This window comes from Ammospiza nelsoni, chromosome 1 (assembly GCF_027579445.1).
Source record: "Ammospiza nelsoni isolate bAmmNel1 chromosome 1, bAmmNel1.pri, whole genome shotgun sequence".
Taxonomy (NCBI): Eukaryota; Metazoa; Chordata; class Aves; order Passeriformes; family Passerellidae; genus Ammospiza; species Ammospiza nelsoni.
Window position 1 is genome coordinate 31085215 of NC_080633.1, and position 12975 is coordinate 31098189.

At 36.4% G+C, this 12975-nt stretch overlaps 1 protein-coding gene across 1 annotated transcript in view; it reads left to right on the forward strand.

Annotated features, from left to right (window-relative positions):
* Window positions 1-12975, forward strand: part of HDAC9 (histone deacetylase 9) — a 455676-nt gene that overhangs the window by 327320 nt on the left and 115381 nt on the right. Inside the window, exon 17 of the mRNA XM_059466708.1 lies at window positions 505-554. Coding sequence (XP_059322691.1) covers window positions 505-554 — 50 coding nt within the window. The remainder of the gene's footprint in view (window positions 1-504; window positions 555-12975) is intronic.

Below are 12975 nucleotides of genomic sequence, written 5' to 3' on the forward strand. Positions count from 1 at the left end.
GCAAAGAAGCTAAGAAATTAGTTATCAGTTTTATGTAAACTTAATGTAGTTCCCTCTGTTGTCAGTGAAAAGAAACAGGTACTTCTCAAGCATATTTCATCCCATCAGTCATGTAGGCTGGATGGAGGTGCTACAGTCCTGTAGCTGGAAAAGAGACTGACATCAGTAGCTTAGTCAAGCTGCTTATCAGCTACAGATATCAGGATGATTAGTCACCCTAGTTCAGAGTGATTTTCTGTGGAATTTTGGTCATTCTATTCCTTTGAAATTACCACTTACCTGTGTTAAGATTTTTCACTGTTGCATAAGAGCACCTTAAAAGTCCCATGGCTGATTTGATTTCTAAGTATTATGATTATTTTTTGAATTATTATCTGGCACTTTTATAGTGATAATAATACTGTAATCTGAATTACTGTAAAGAATAAGGAAGTACTGTTCCAGTACTTAAATATCTTTTTTGATAAACAATACTTACTGTTTCTTTTTTTCTTTAATATATAGGAAACGTGTCTCAAAAACTCTTTTCCTTGTTGCCTTGTGGGGGACTGGGGGTAAGTAGATTTTTTTTTTTCCACAAAAGGGACTGCACACAACATATGCGTTCTCTGGCTAATTCTTTAGCATTATCAGTTCAAAGTCTTCAGAAGCTGATAAAAAATGTAGAGATGAAATATGAGCCATTATCACACTGTGTCTTCAAAGACATGGGACACAGCACATTACAAGAGGCATATGGGAGAATTAGGAACAAATTTTGTGTAAATGTGCCAATTTCTAATTATCCCACTTTGGGTTTTCTATATGAACTCTTTTCTTGAGGAAAGTACCATGGGCACAATTGTTATAGCACAATGAGCTTTGGAGAAGCTGTTTCATGCACTGTTGAAAAGCAAATATGGCTCCACACTTCTCTGAAAGATAAAAAAGTTGCCAACACTAACATTTAGCATGAAAAGGGTATTGAAATAATAAATTATGTCAGCATTTTTATACCCTGTTTTGAAACAGATTCATCCTGAAAGACAAGCTCATATTAGGACACAGTAGACAAAAATCTGCAGAAAGAAACATGTTGCAACACTAGGTGAAAGAGTAAAGCTAAATTAGTGAAAAACCATGTAGAATTTCTACTGATACCAGTATCATGCTCCTATTAAATTGTAGCAAAGACAATTCCGAGGAGAAATAATTTTTCAGATAAGTGAGTTTTTAACACAAAAGTATTTAATGCTTTTGGTCCAGCTGGATCCATTATTTACTGATGTCATCAATATCAAAGTGAAATGGTAATATTCTAGATACCAGTGAGCTGGATGGTTGATGTATATTTTACTTCCCTTTAACTGCTTCCCAGTGAATTCTCTGAGTATTTTCTCTGAAAAGTCTGAGCAGACATAAAAGCATTATCTCTGGTGGTCAACTTTCGCTGCTACCTTATACAGATTTATTTACCTTTTTCCTTCACGAAGGATAAATTCCATACCTTACTAGTATGTTTATATGGCAGAAGAAATACTAATTTTGTAAGGTTTTAACACACTCAAGAAAAAAAATGCATTTTACCCTTCAGTATTTTGTCATTTTGATGGATTTCTGAACTATGAATTAAAAATAAAATAATCAGGAAGTCGTAATCATTCCAGATCCTCTACCTTGGGCTTAGCTTGCTGAAAATCCTGCCTAAAATTTGGAAGTTGGTGACTAGCAACTTGCCCATCTGGAAACTTGGGCATCATTTCTATATGTGGTTCAGTTAACACTACACATTGACATATAGATGTGTTTGCACGTGCACCTCTGTAAATTATTGTGTGCACACATGCACACGCTGGTGTGTAAAAAAGGTAATTTTTCACACTGCTGGTGCAGAGAAAATTGAACAAAAAATTAGTAAATTTGAGAAAGGATGTTCAGGCTTCTAAGTAAAACGGAGATTATGTAAAAGTTCTAGAAAAAATCTATTTGAGGACATTGGATAGTAAAATTACTATCTTTAAAAAGCAAAGGATAAGACTTTTCTATTAAACAGATTATTGTGACCAGAGATGACCAGAGATGTGCTTTGAAATCCTTCTACTGATAACAGTATGTTTCATTCTAAAGCTAACACAGGTCAGAATTGCTCAGTACAACTTCACTGTTTCAAGCATTTAAATTCATCTACACTTTTTTTTTTTCCCCAGTCTGTTTCATTTATTTCTTATTTAAATTCATGGAAATTGGATTAAAGCACATGTTGTAGAAATGGATCTTTTATTTATTTATTTTCTAGTTGGTTTGCCTTTCTATATATGATTACTGTCAGGCTTGCTGTGGGGCGCTTTTAAAGGAATGGGTTATGACCTTTTTCAAGGTAAATAATCAGATTAGGAGCTTTCTTTCAGCGATATTTAGCTGTTGATTGGTTAAACTCAGGGAAAGGGAGCTGCTTCAAACTATGTGGAAAACAATTCTTAAGCTTACTTTCAGAAACGATGGTGGAAATGAGGAAGAAATATTGCTACTTAGTAGCTTTCAACTTGAAAGGTATAAAGCAGTAATCAATGAAAAGCAGGAAGTATAGTTCATGAAAAGATTTTAGGGAGGGTTGGAAGAATTTTATCTTTTTTATGTTTGTTGTATATTTTTTCCTCCTTTCTTGTATCATTAGTTGTTTGCTGCAGAAAATAACACAGTGTTAAGAAAAAAACTTTCCATTCTTGCAGGAGACTTTATGATTGCCTTTTAGATGAGGGTTTTCAGAGCTCTTTGATCGTATTATTTTCTAACCATACGGGGACATTGCTGTTATTATGCAGCTCTGTCATTATATAGATTAATGGTTTGACTGCTCATGCAGGGGATGGGAAACCTAGGCTCAGTTCTGTCCACTCCCAGGCTGTATTTAATATCAGAGATATCATTTCTTAGAGAGCGTTGCTACCACACAAGAGATCAAATATTATTTCTGGTTGGGGGCCCCCACACCATGCACTAGCGATGCCAGTGTTGGAAAGAGCACTGGACAAGTAAGATTTTATCCATAAGTAGGATAAGCCCATCTACCTAAGGCTATGATCTTCCTATTACATACAATTATAAATACTTCCAAGTCCTAGTTCTGAGGCCCTGTTCCACAAACAGATTATAAATTTGATGTGAAAGAATCACTCAACAGAATGAAAACTGTTCTTGGATCAAGGAATGGAAGCTAGGATTTCCTCTTCCTAAACACTGAAGACATGATCACTTGATGGACTTATATTGTTCACAAACAAAAGTCCTAGTAACTTCCATAACCCTGAATTCTACTCTATTACTGATTTTCTTATCTTGGTTCTAAAACTGCAGCCAACATCAGGGATCCTCTCCTTTGGACATTACTTACAGTTGCAGTAAAAGAAAGTTTGTTTCAAGAACTTTAAACAGCAAACAAGAGGCAGCCTGTGTCCATAACTAGTATTTTCTGATCCTTTACCATCACTCCACTAAATCTTTTGTTGCAATGAAAAAAACTATGTAAAACTACAGTGTACTCATTTTGTACACACTTTTCATCTCTATGAATTTTCTTTTAAGCTGTGCTAGGGATTGATTATGTCGGTCATTGGTGTAGTATATGTTATACTTTCAGGAGAAATCAAATAAACTTTTTAGTGTGATAAGGAATGATATAAGTAGTAATTAGCTCTCTTACCTAAGATCAGAACTCTGTTTCATCTGTACAGCTAAACTGAACATATCTCACAAAGAGACAAAAAAATTTGTCTAAGCTAGCATCCTAAATTTGCCCATAACAGGTTTTCTTTCACCGATGGTTAATATTTTATCAGAGGACTATCCAGGGTCAGGAGTATAAAATCCACTGAAGTATGGAATCTCCCTCCTGCAATAATGCTTTTTATGTTTTTTTTTCTTTCAAGCTTAACCTTGTTCCAGAACCAACTGTTGTTAAAGAATTCTAATACCGGAGGGATGAAATTCTTTGTGTTGGAGAGAGACTAGCAGCTCTATGGCCAGCAGTTTTAATAAAAAGAGATGGTTTCTTGCAGCTGGTCAGAGGTTTGGAATGTGAAAAGTTTTCCAGGAGAGGTGGGTAGATTGCAGGTGAAGTGGCCAAATGGGGAGAATAATCACAAATTACATTTTGGTTCTGTGGATTGTCAGACTGTTTTTCATCTGTAAACAGCCACTAGAGCTATAACTGATCATTTGACCAGTGTATCCATCTATTGCAATTCCTCTCCTGTTGTGCTGTGAAAATGACAATAAGAGAAGCAGAAATCTACTTTTAATGGGACTAAGTTTCATCTCCTTGTCTCTGTCTGTCACTAAAAATAGTGATTGTTTTCTTGCCTGTTTGACCTGCTGCTGTGTGAAGAAATCTTGAAGTCATTTCTCAGCCATATTTTTTTTGTCTAGTTGATAGGCAAAAAACCCCACAAAAGCAAAGAAGAGCAGGCTTTTATGATAATGTCATCATCGGCTCCCAGCTTCAAACACTTCTGCGGCTTTTGAATTGTCATTTATAACTTGGAACTGAACCGACCCATAATTCCCTTGATGCATTTAGAGAAATTGATAACAGACTGCTTCTTTTATGGCTCAGAGGAGGCAACTCCCATCACATCACTATTGGCAGTCAATATTATTTTCTGACATGGTTGTAAAAGTATAAAGGGGCTTATGGCATTTGTTTAGATGAGGAATGGGCTCTCAAGCTGTGCTGGGGTTTATGGGTCCAGATTACTGAGAAGCAAAGGGAATATGATGTTTGCAAACAGGATATGATTTTATTTAAGTTTGGGTTTCATACGTTGTTCCCTGGGGATTGTCCTGCAGACAGAAGAGAATTTCACTTTTATCATATGAAATTGGGCAGCTTTCCAATCCCCCCTGCTCTCCCCCCATCCTCCCCACCAAAGACACTGCTCCAAACCTGTAACTCGTAGTCAGAACTTTAAATTGCAAGAGGAGGAGCTGGGGAAGAACGCTGCTCTGCAAAAAATCAGACTTCAAAAAAATTAATGTTTTGTGAGCTGAACAGAGTGGCTCTTGGGCTAAATATCAAGCCATCTGAATGGCTAAGTATGGCTTGTACATAATATGGAATGTCCATTGCATTTCCTCTAATTTTGCTGTTACAGCAGCAAAGAGAAACAATATCTTCTGCTGAGATAAGCTGGTCTTGTTTTGAAAATCAAAGTGTAACTTGGATTTTTCATATCAGAAAACAATTTGACCTGTAATTACCAAGGGAAGAAGTTTGTAGTTATAAAATCTCTCAACATATTTATGAAACTTACAAAACATTCATATTTTCTGAATGTTAAATTCCTTCCTGCTATTCCTTGCTGTGGCAGCTGACAGTGCTACTTTTTGTCCTGACCACACAGGAAGAAAAGTAATAAGAAAGGCAAGATTTTACTAGTACACAAGTTTAGTAAGCCATCCAGGAAACAAATTGGTTTTTGCTGCTTCTCATTCTTCCCTTGATCTTCTCAGTCTGTGCCCAGGAAGAATTTTCAGCCTTTACATATTATGACTCTTCATTCCTCTTATTTCTATAAGAGCTAATGGCACCAAACTGGTTCCATTACCATGGCACAACTGTCTAAAATCAAGAAAATGTTGGCAGTGGCATTGCCTTCTTGTAGCAAGTTTAGGTTCCAGGCTGCTTAGGTATCTGTCTTATACCTGCACACAAAACTGTCAGTAAAGAAATTAGACTGCCCACAGTTTAGGTGTTCAAATGAACCATCACCTTCACAGAGATATTAGAATTAACTTGTGCTTTTTCCCTATATTCCAGGCTGTACCACAATTGGCATAGTCCTCTGAACAAAAAATGTGTCTGTTTCCTAGTTTTGGGAAAGCAATCTGAAGTTCCTATAAGGTCATCTACTCAATATTAAGTTTTGCATTGTGAAATCATTATTATCCCATGCTGCCAATATATTCACCAAATAGTTTAAATTATTTTCCTGACTCATTACCTACTGAAATCTGCCAGTTACAACATTTTGGAGCACACTGCAGAAGGCTCCCAGGAATGAAGGACTTTTTTACCTCCTAAAACTGTCAGTTATACCACCCCTAAAGAAATACCAAGATTTAATCAAAAAACCAGGCACATCATACTTTAATTGACATATTTTGCAGACTATTTAGGAATCACAGTTACACGGTGTTGACTGTGATATTTTCTGCAGAGGTAAACAAAATGTGTGCTAAAAAAGGCCACCCTGTCACCACCCCAAGGCAATTTAAGGCCACTGGGGATGGAGCTATGCCAGAGCTGTAAGTTTGTCTAAAGAAAAAATAGCAAATAGATAGAATTAATTTCATTAAAATTTAATTAAAATTTAACTAACTTTCAGTCCAGAACAACAGATCTCTGAAGATTCCCTTGTCCAGCTTTATGTACTGGCATTAGAAAGCCACATTCATCAGTACAGCAGGAGTCATTCTACCTAAGATCAGAAGAACTGACTGGAGGTCCTTGATTTCCTTTATTGACAGAGACTTGAAACAACTAAGTTTCAAATTTTATGCACATTGATTTTAGAAAAAAAAACCAAACAAGTGTGATAAGGTGAATCTTGGTCACAGCAGGAAACAGCCAGCCTTCCTTTACTGAGGTACACAGACCATCCCTGGTTCTGGGAAGTGCATCAGTGTCTCCTGGGCAGGGAGAAAATGCCACATTTATCATATCAACACCATGGCCACAAAAAAAAATTCTTCAAATTACAGGGCAGATACTTCATTTCATTCTTGTTCTTTCATGGCACTGAGGTGGCCCTGTGCCATCTACCACAGAGCTTGATGTTTCAGTGAGAGGTGAAACTGTTTAGCTGAGAGACAGAGTTCCTTGGTATTGCTGCAGGCACAATACAATGTTCTAGAATAGTCCCAGACTGCTTTTACTTGCTGCAGGCAAGGATAAAAAGCTCAGACGTGGTAATCTCACAACATGTCAAATACACAATTTGGTCTCAAACTATTTCTTTACCCTTTTTAACAAAGGATGGTTTCCCCTCACTACTCAACCAGGTTAAATTTTTAAACAAATATACATTATATGGAACATAGAAAATTATTGGGAAGTTAATGAACTACTGTAAAGCCAAATCTTTAAAGGTCTTACCTAATTTTCTGCATTTTCTAAAAACGATAGTGTTGCCAAAGGCAAACATTATGCAAAGAAGCATCTTATTTGCCAGAATAGAAAACATTGATATAGATATAGATATAGATTAGGTATAGATATAGATATAGATATAGATAGAAATATACAGACAAATATGCACAGGTATGTTAAATGTAAATAGTGGAATAGTATCATATCCAATCTACTACTACTACTAGTCACTCTTCCCAGACTTTATCACATACACACACACGGATTTGACAGTAATTCTGTAATTAAAGAAGAATTCACATTTGCACTTTAAAATCATATAATCTGTTTATTGACAGAATTTAACTGGGTGGACAGAAGAGCTCCCTGAAGAGTAAATGCTCTTGTGTTGTTTATCTGAATGAACACCAGGTACTAGTGTAGTCCCACAGTGGCCTCTAACATAAAGAACATCTACATCCAGGCAGAAAGTTGAAATGTTATGTTTTAATAAAAATGTGTTCAGAGGTAAATGATGAAAATTTTCAAAACTAAGGCCTGAATATTGCAAAAAGAAGTTGCATTTTCTGTAACTGCATGCATTGCAACAACTATACATTGTTGTATCTGCTTGTCTACAAACTCCTGGAAACTGCAAGATCAAACATAAGAAGGCAGTTGCACAAGCATTTTCACACACTAACCCATTAAATACTAAAACAAATGTCAAGTTAAATTAATAGACTACTTAGGGCTAGGCCTGAAAGTGCAGTAACATTTTTTACAAGCATCTGGTGATATACGCCACATATCTGAGACTTGAATCTTGGCCTAAGTGTTTTATTTATGAGTTTTTTCTAAAAACAAGATCTAATCCACATCTAATCCATGCTATCCTCCCTCCATTGCCCCTAACAATGATCCACACATCACTGTTTCATTAAGGTTTTGAGATCCTTTACAGTGTCTAATGTATGCTTTATGAGACCTTGAAATTCTGGATGTCTGTCATAAAAGTTAGTTTAAGAGAGAAACCAAGTAAAACTATTTCTGAGATACTGTTGTATTCAGGCTTCAGCTTGACTTAGCCTGATTTTTTTCTGCTTCTCATTTTGAATGCAAAGCTATTTCTTTTCCAATACTGACCTCACCTTTTTTTTTTTTTTTTTTTTTTTCCACAAACTTTAAGATGTATTTAATTTTACAGAGGGGATGCTGCATTTAAAGCAGGGGATGACTACCAACATCAGTAACTCTGCCAGGCATTCAATAATTAATTAATAATTAAATTTTTTACTGAGTATTTCCTGAAAATTGACTTTGATTGTGTTTTCATGTTTCTTCACTACTGGCAGGTAAAACTTGAAAGACATTAAGTATTCTACGTACAACTGGTTTGAGTACTGCTCACATTCCTTGTTCTTGTAGAAAGTCTGGAAAGACGCTTTTGGGGTCAGAATTAATAGCCTTTAAAACTAATTTTAGAAGTCCTTATCCATAATTATTATTACTGATAAATTCTCCTACTGGAATTATTCAAACACAGAAGTCAATGCAAGACTAAGGGAGTTTCCACGGTTTTTGTTCAGGCAATGATTTGTGTTGGTTGTTTGAACTATTCATCCTGTTGGAGCCTAAAGATCACATGCCCTTCACAAATTTTTTTGTAAATCACACTGGTAGGCAAGAAAATGCACAAAGCTGCTATTCTGGGTAGTCTTTATGGTAGGCACTTCACGTCAAAACAGCTGGAAATGCCTTTGACAGAAAAAAATCTTTGATACAGCTGCAATAGCAGTAAAAATAAAGGAAGCCCACTGTACATATTTTTCCTAAAGTAGTACACCTTTACACACTTCCTGTATCTGGAATTTATGGAAAAGACGTCAGCCATGCAAAGCTTTTCTCCTTTGTTCCTTAACGAGTGACATGGCTGACAGGCCATTCATTAGAAGTTGCTCCTTGGAGATGATGCGCGCACCTTCGCTTCTTTAGTCATGGTGAGATGAAACAGCAGCTGAGAAGCACGGTGAGGACCTTTTGCTTCCTGGTGGAAATCACAGAGGTGATGAATGATCACCAGGACATCTGTAAGAGTGGGAGGTGAAAGCTATGAGCGTGACACCTGGGAAGTTGCACTGCTCATGGTCAGGGGCAAAATATGACAAACTTATGTGGTAGCGTTAGCTGGCACCAACCATCTCTAAGAATGACAGACTCCTTGCTGGAAGTGATACCAAAATGACACACAATTTTTAGAGAGTGGAACGCTTCAGAAAAATATTTAATTTCTGTTTTCATGCCAGTATATTAACAAAACCCAGCGATGGAAATACGTTTGCTCTGGCATAAGTGAAAGAGTGTGAGACTCTGAATGCTTTTAAAGCTAAAACACAGGAATTCGCTCTGAAATATCTAAGTTTTATTAAATTTCATATCACTGAGGAGGTCAGTACTCTCCAGAATTATTTGTCACAAATTTTTAATCAGTTTGTTTACTGCATAGCTACACTATTGTGAGCTGAGCACATTTCATTTACTTCTCAGTATTAGAACCACTTATATCAAAGGACAGAAGTTTTTTAACAGAGTTGTTTTTCTAGATTTGTGTTGAAATGTATCCATTTGAAATGCATACCTCACTAACTTTCATCCAAGAACAGTTGAGCCCAATCTCTTTAAAGAAAGGGCAAACAATCCTTTCAAACTATTGCAAAGAATTTCTTTTTGTCCAGAATATTGGACACATAGATTACAATGACTGCTATCCAAGGAGCATCACAGGTCAAAGTTTCCATGAACAACTAGATGACAAATTGCATTTTTGACCTGTTGTCAGAAAATGAGTATCTCTTGTGGGAATGTGGGGTATCTCTGAGAGGACTGGTTTTGATTTTAATGATGGCAACAATTATGCAGAGAATCCAGAGCAGAATGAGCAAGTCAGTGTATTTTTAATTCCTCTTAGGAGTAAAATCAGAATTCCACTGCAGAAAATGAATTTACATTAAATCACAAGATATGTGTTTGTGGGTGGGAGGAGAAATGTGGAGAGAAAAATTCTAGGATGCTTTGAATTCATCCCAAAGCAGTAGCTTAGGCTCTCTTTTACATTGTCATACAGTTTTCAGTGGGGATATATTCAGGGCAACTTGAGGAAAAGATAGGAAAGGAAAGATAGGAAAGATAACTTGCACAGATGAATACATCATTCAGGGTGCAAAAAACTGGAAAGATTTGTCAGACTGTGAGCAGCATCTCTGGTCAGTAGAGCGGTGATTGAATGACCACTTGGCAGATCCCAGGAGATTTCTGGAAAAAGAGGACTGAAATAGAAGATGAGTGAAGAGATGTTGTAGCCAGGAAGAACAGATAAAACAAAAAGCAATTATTTTAGATATGCTTTAGCATTATTAATCACACAGCTTTTTTGCCCCCCTGAGGTAGGTTCCAGATAAATTTAAATAGCAGGACAAAGAACATTTCCAGTTTTGCCAACTGCAGTGATTTCATAAAGATAGTGAAGTAAGGAATCCCTCCCTCATGTATATTGCCATATCTTTCCTCACCATTTTCACATATCCCACAACCTGAGCACAACATAAGGAGCTGGCAGCTTTCAAACTTTATAGTCAGTCTTCCTTAAAATTAAATTTTCCAGTCCTAAAGTGGTTATAGTACAAGCTTTCTGTGTGTTGAAATATCTCTGCTGTAAGGCTTCTTTCTCAGCTTGTTTTGAGTATGCTTAAAGTTTTCATTGCTAAAGTGGCATTATCACATAGATATTTTTTACAGAAAGCATTCATATCAAGTTTTTTTTCTGCAGTGCAAAGCAGAGAATTTTTAGACACGGGGCTTGAAATATTAATTCATTCAGTCAGGAGAAGTTACCTACATTTCTTTTCACTTAAGTCATTCCCTTCTTCTTTAATGCCTCCCCATCCACTTCAGGGACAGGTAGCTTAATTTCTATCATCTGTAGCTTTGCAGAGTATTAGCTTTGCTACACATGCCTATGATTGAGCAATGCTAGATGTGCTTGAAAAAGCCTGCAACCTACAGTGCTCATTCAGGAAACTGGGAGTGAAGTAAATCCATATGTGTGTTAGGAAGTCAGTGTTCAGATAGGGCTTGTGTGCTCTGGCTCTTGGCGCTATCATGCACAATTCTGCTTTGAAGAACTGTAGCAGTGATAGGATTTTTGGTAACAAAATGTGTAGTGTGCTCATAGCTCAACAACAACATTTTGATGCTTTAAAAAATTGTTTTTTTCATTACGTGCAATTTAGAACATTCTTCTATCCTGACAATTTTTAAAGGACTCCTAAACAGAAGTACTATTTAAATATTAAACATAATTATACAGAAAAAAATCCGGCTAAGATTCTGGGTTAGAATTCAGCTAAAAATGAAGTATTTTCTGTAAATTTTGTTTAACATTGTCTGAAAAACAATCCTAATCCAGCCAGGTTTTTCACTGAATTTTCTGACTGCTCCAAGGCACTTGAACAAAAATAACCTCTTATAAAATTCCATCTGACTTTGTCATAGTCTGTGATTCAGAAAGCATCACATTTGTCACAAAGTCATGCATAGTCAGCATAGATAGGCTGTCAGATATATGAAATACATACATGCACTAGAACTAGAAACCACAGTGTCTAATCCTATTCCCTTTACTTGTACAAAACCCAACCATTTCATCTCACAGGAATATAGGAAAGCATATCAGTAGGATTCTAGACCTTCATTTCATATACAGCCTGACAACTGGGCCAGCCAGTAGCTGCAATTTTAATGGGTTTGCCATTTATACCACTGTATTTCAACAGCAATTTACAAAGTAAACGCTGTGTAACACTAAAAGAAAATCTCTGTTTAAACACCTGAAACATTTAAGGGAATACTTAGAATTAACAGAGACATAAAATGGAGTGAGATGGAATTTTCTAGTTGTTACAGCTAAAGTGTTGGCTGTGCGCTGTGAGTTCTTCTAGGTTGTTCTTCATGAGATGTTCCTCAGAAATTCAGTCTTAATTTTGCAAGAATATGAAACACTATTTTCCACCTGTGTTTGTAATACTATGCCTTTTCAAGGTAAGTATTCATGTTACTTTTAAATATTTATGTTACTTTTCTTGCATTATAGTAACAGTACATGAAGCTTCAGTTGGCTACCCCTAGCTTTAAGACTTTACCACTCACTACAGGTACCATGCCCAAGAGATTAGCTAAAATATCCTGAATTTCCTGTGTTCATTTAGGTGGTAATTTTTGAAAAATTTCTCAGGAAACACTGTTCTGTTTCCTGATTGCCGATTTTTTCTACCAGTCCAGGTAAATTAAGGTAGCAGTCATTCAAGTGGTCTGAGGGAAATTTTTCAGTGGAAGATACTTGGTCTTACAGCCAGTTCAGTCTCCTCACACTCAGCTGAAAGCAGAAAATGATAAATGCTGTACCTTGGCCAATGCTCAGTATTCAGCGGATGGAGAGACTGCAGTCTCATGTGTCAGAGCAGACAACTGTCTTAAGGGTGGGTACTCTCAAGCTGTGGTTACAATTTTAACTTAATCAGCCTTCCTGGAAATGAATCATAGTCCCTTTGAGGATGCAGGTTGCTCCTGCTCATGCCCTGTTGTACAGAGCAGCTGCCATTGAATCATTTTCATCAGCCACTCCTTCACGTTAAGCTTAATTTGCTGGCCATAAAAATGGTAAGAAAGTACTCCCTCCCAGCCCTCTTGTTGATACTTCCTTATTTAAAATACTGCACAGTATTTTTCAAACTTTATTATGGTTTGATTAAATTGGTTTAACCAATGACCTCTACTTATTTATCTCCTGATTAGCTTTAAAAATGAAATTTGAT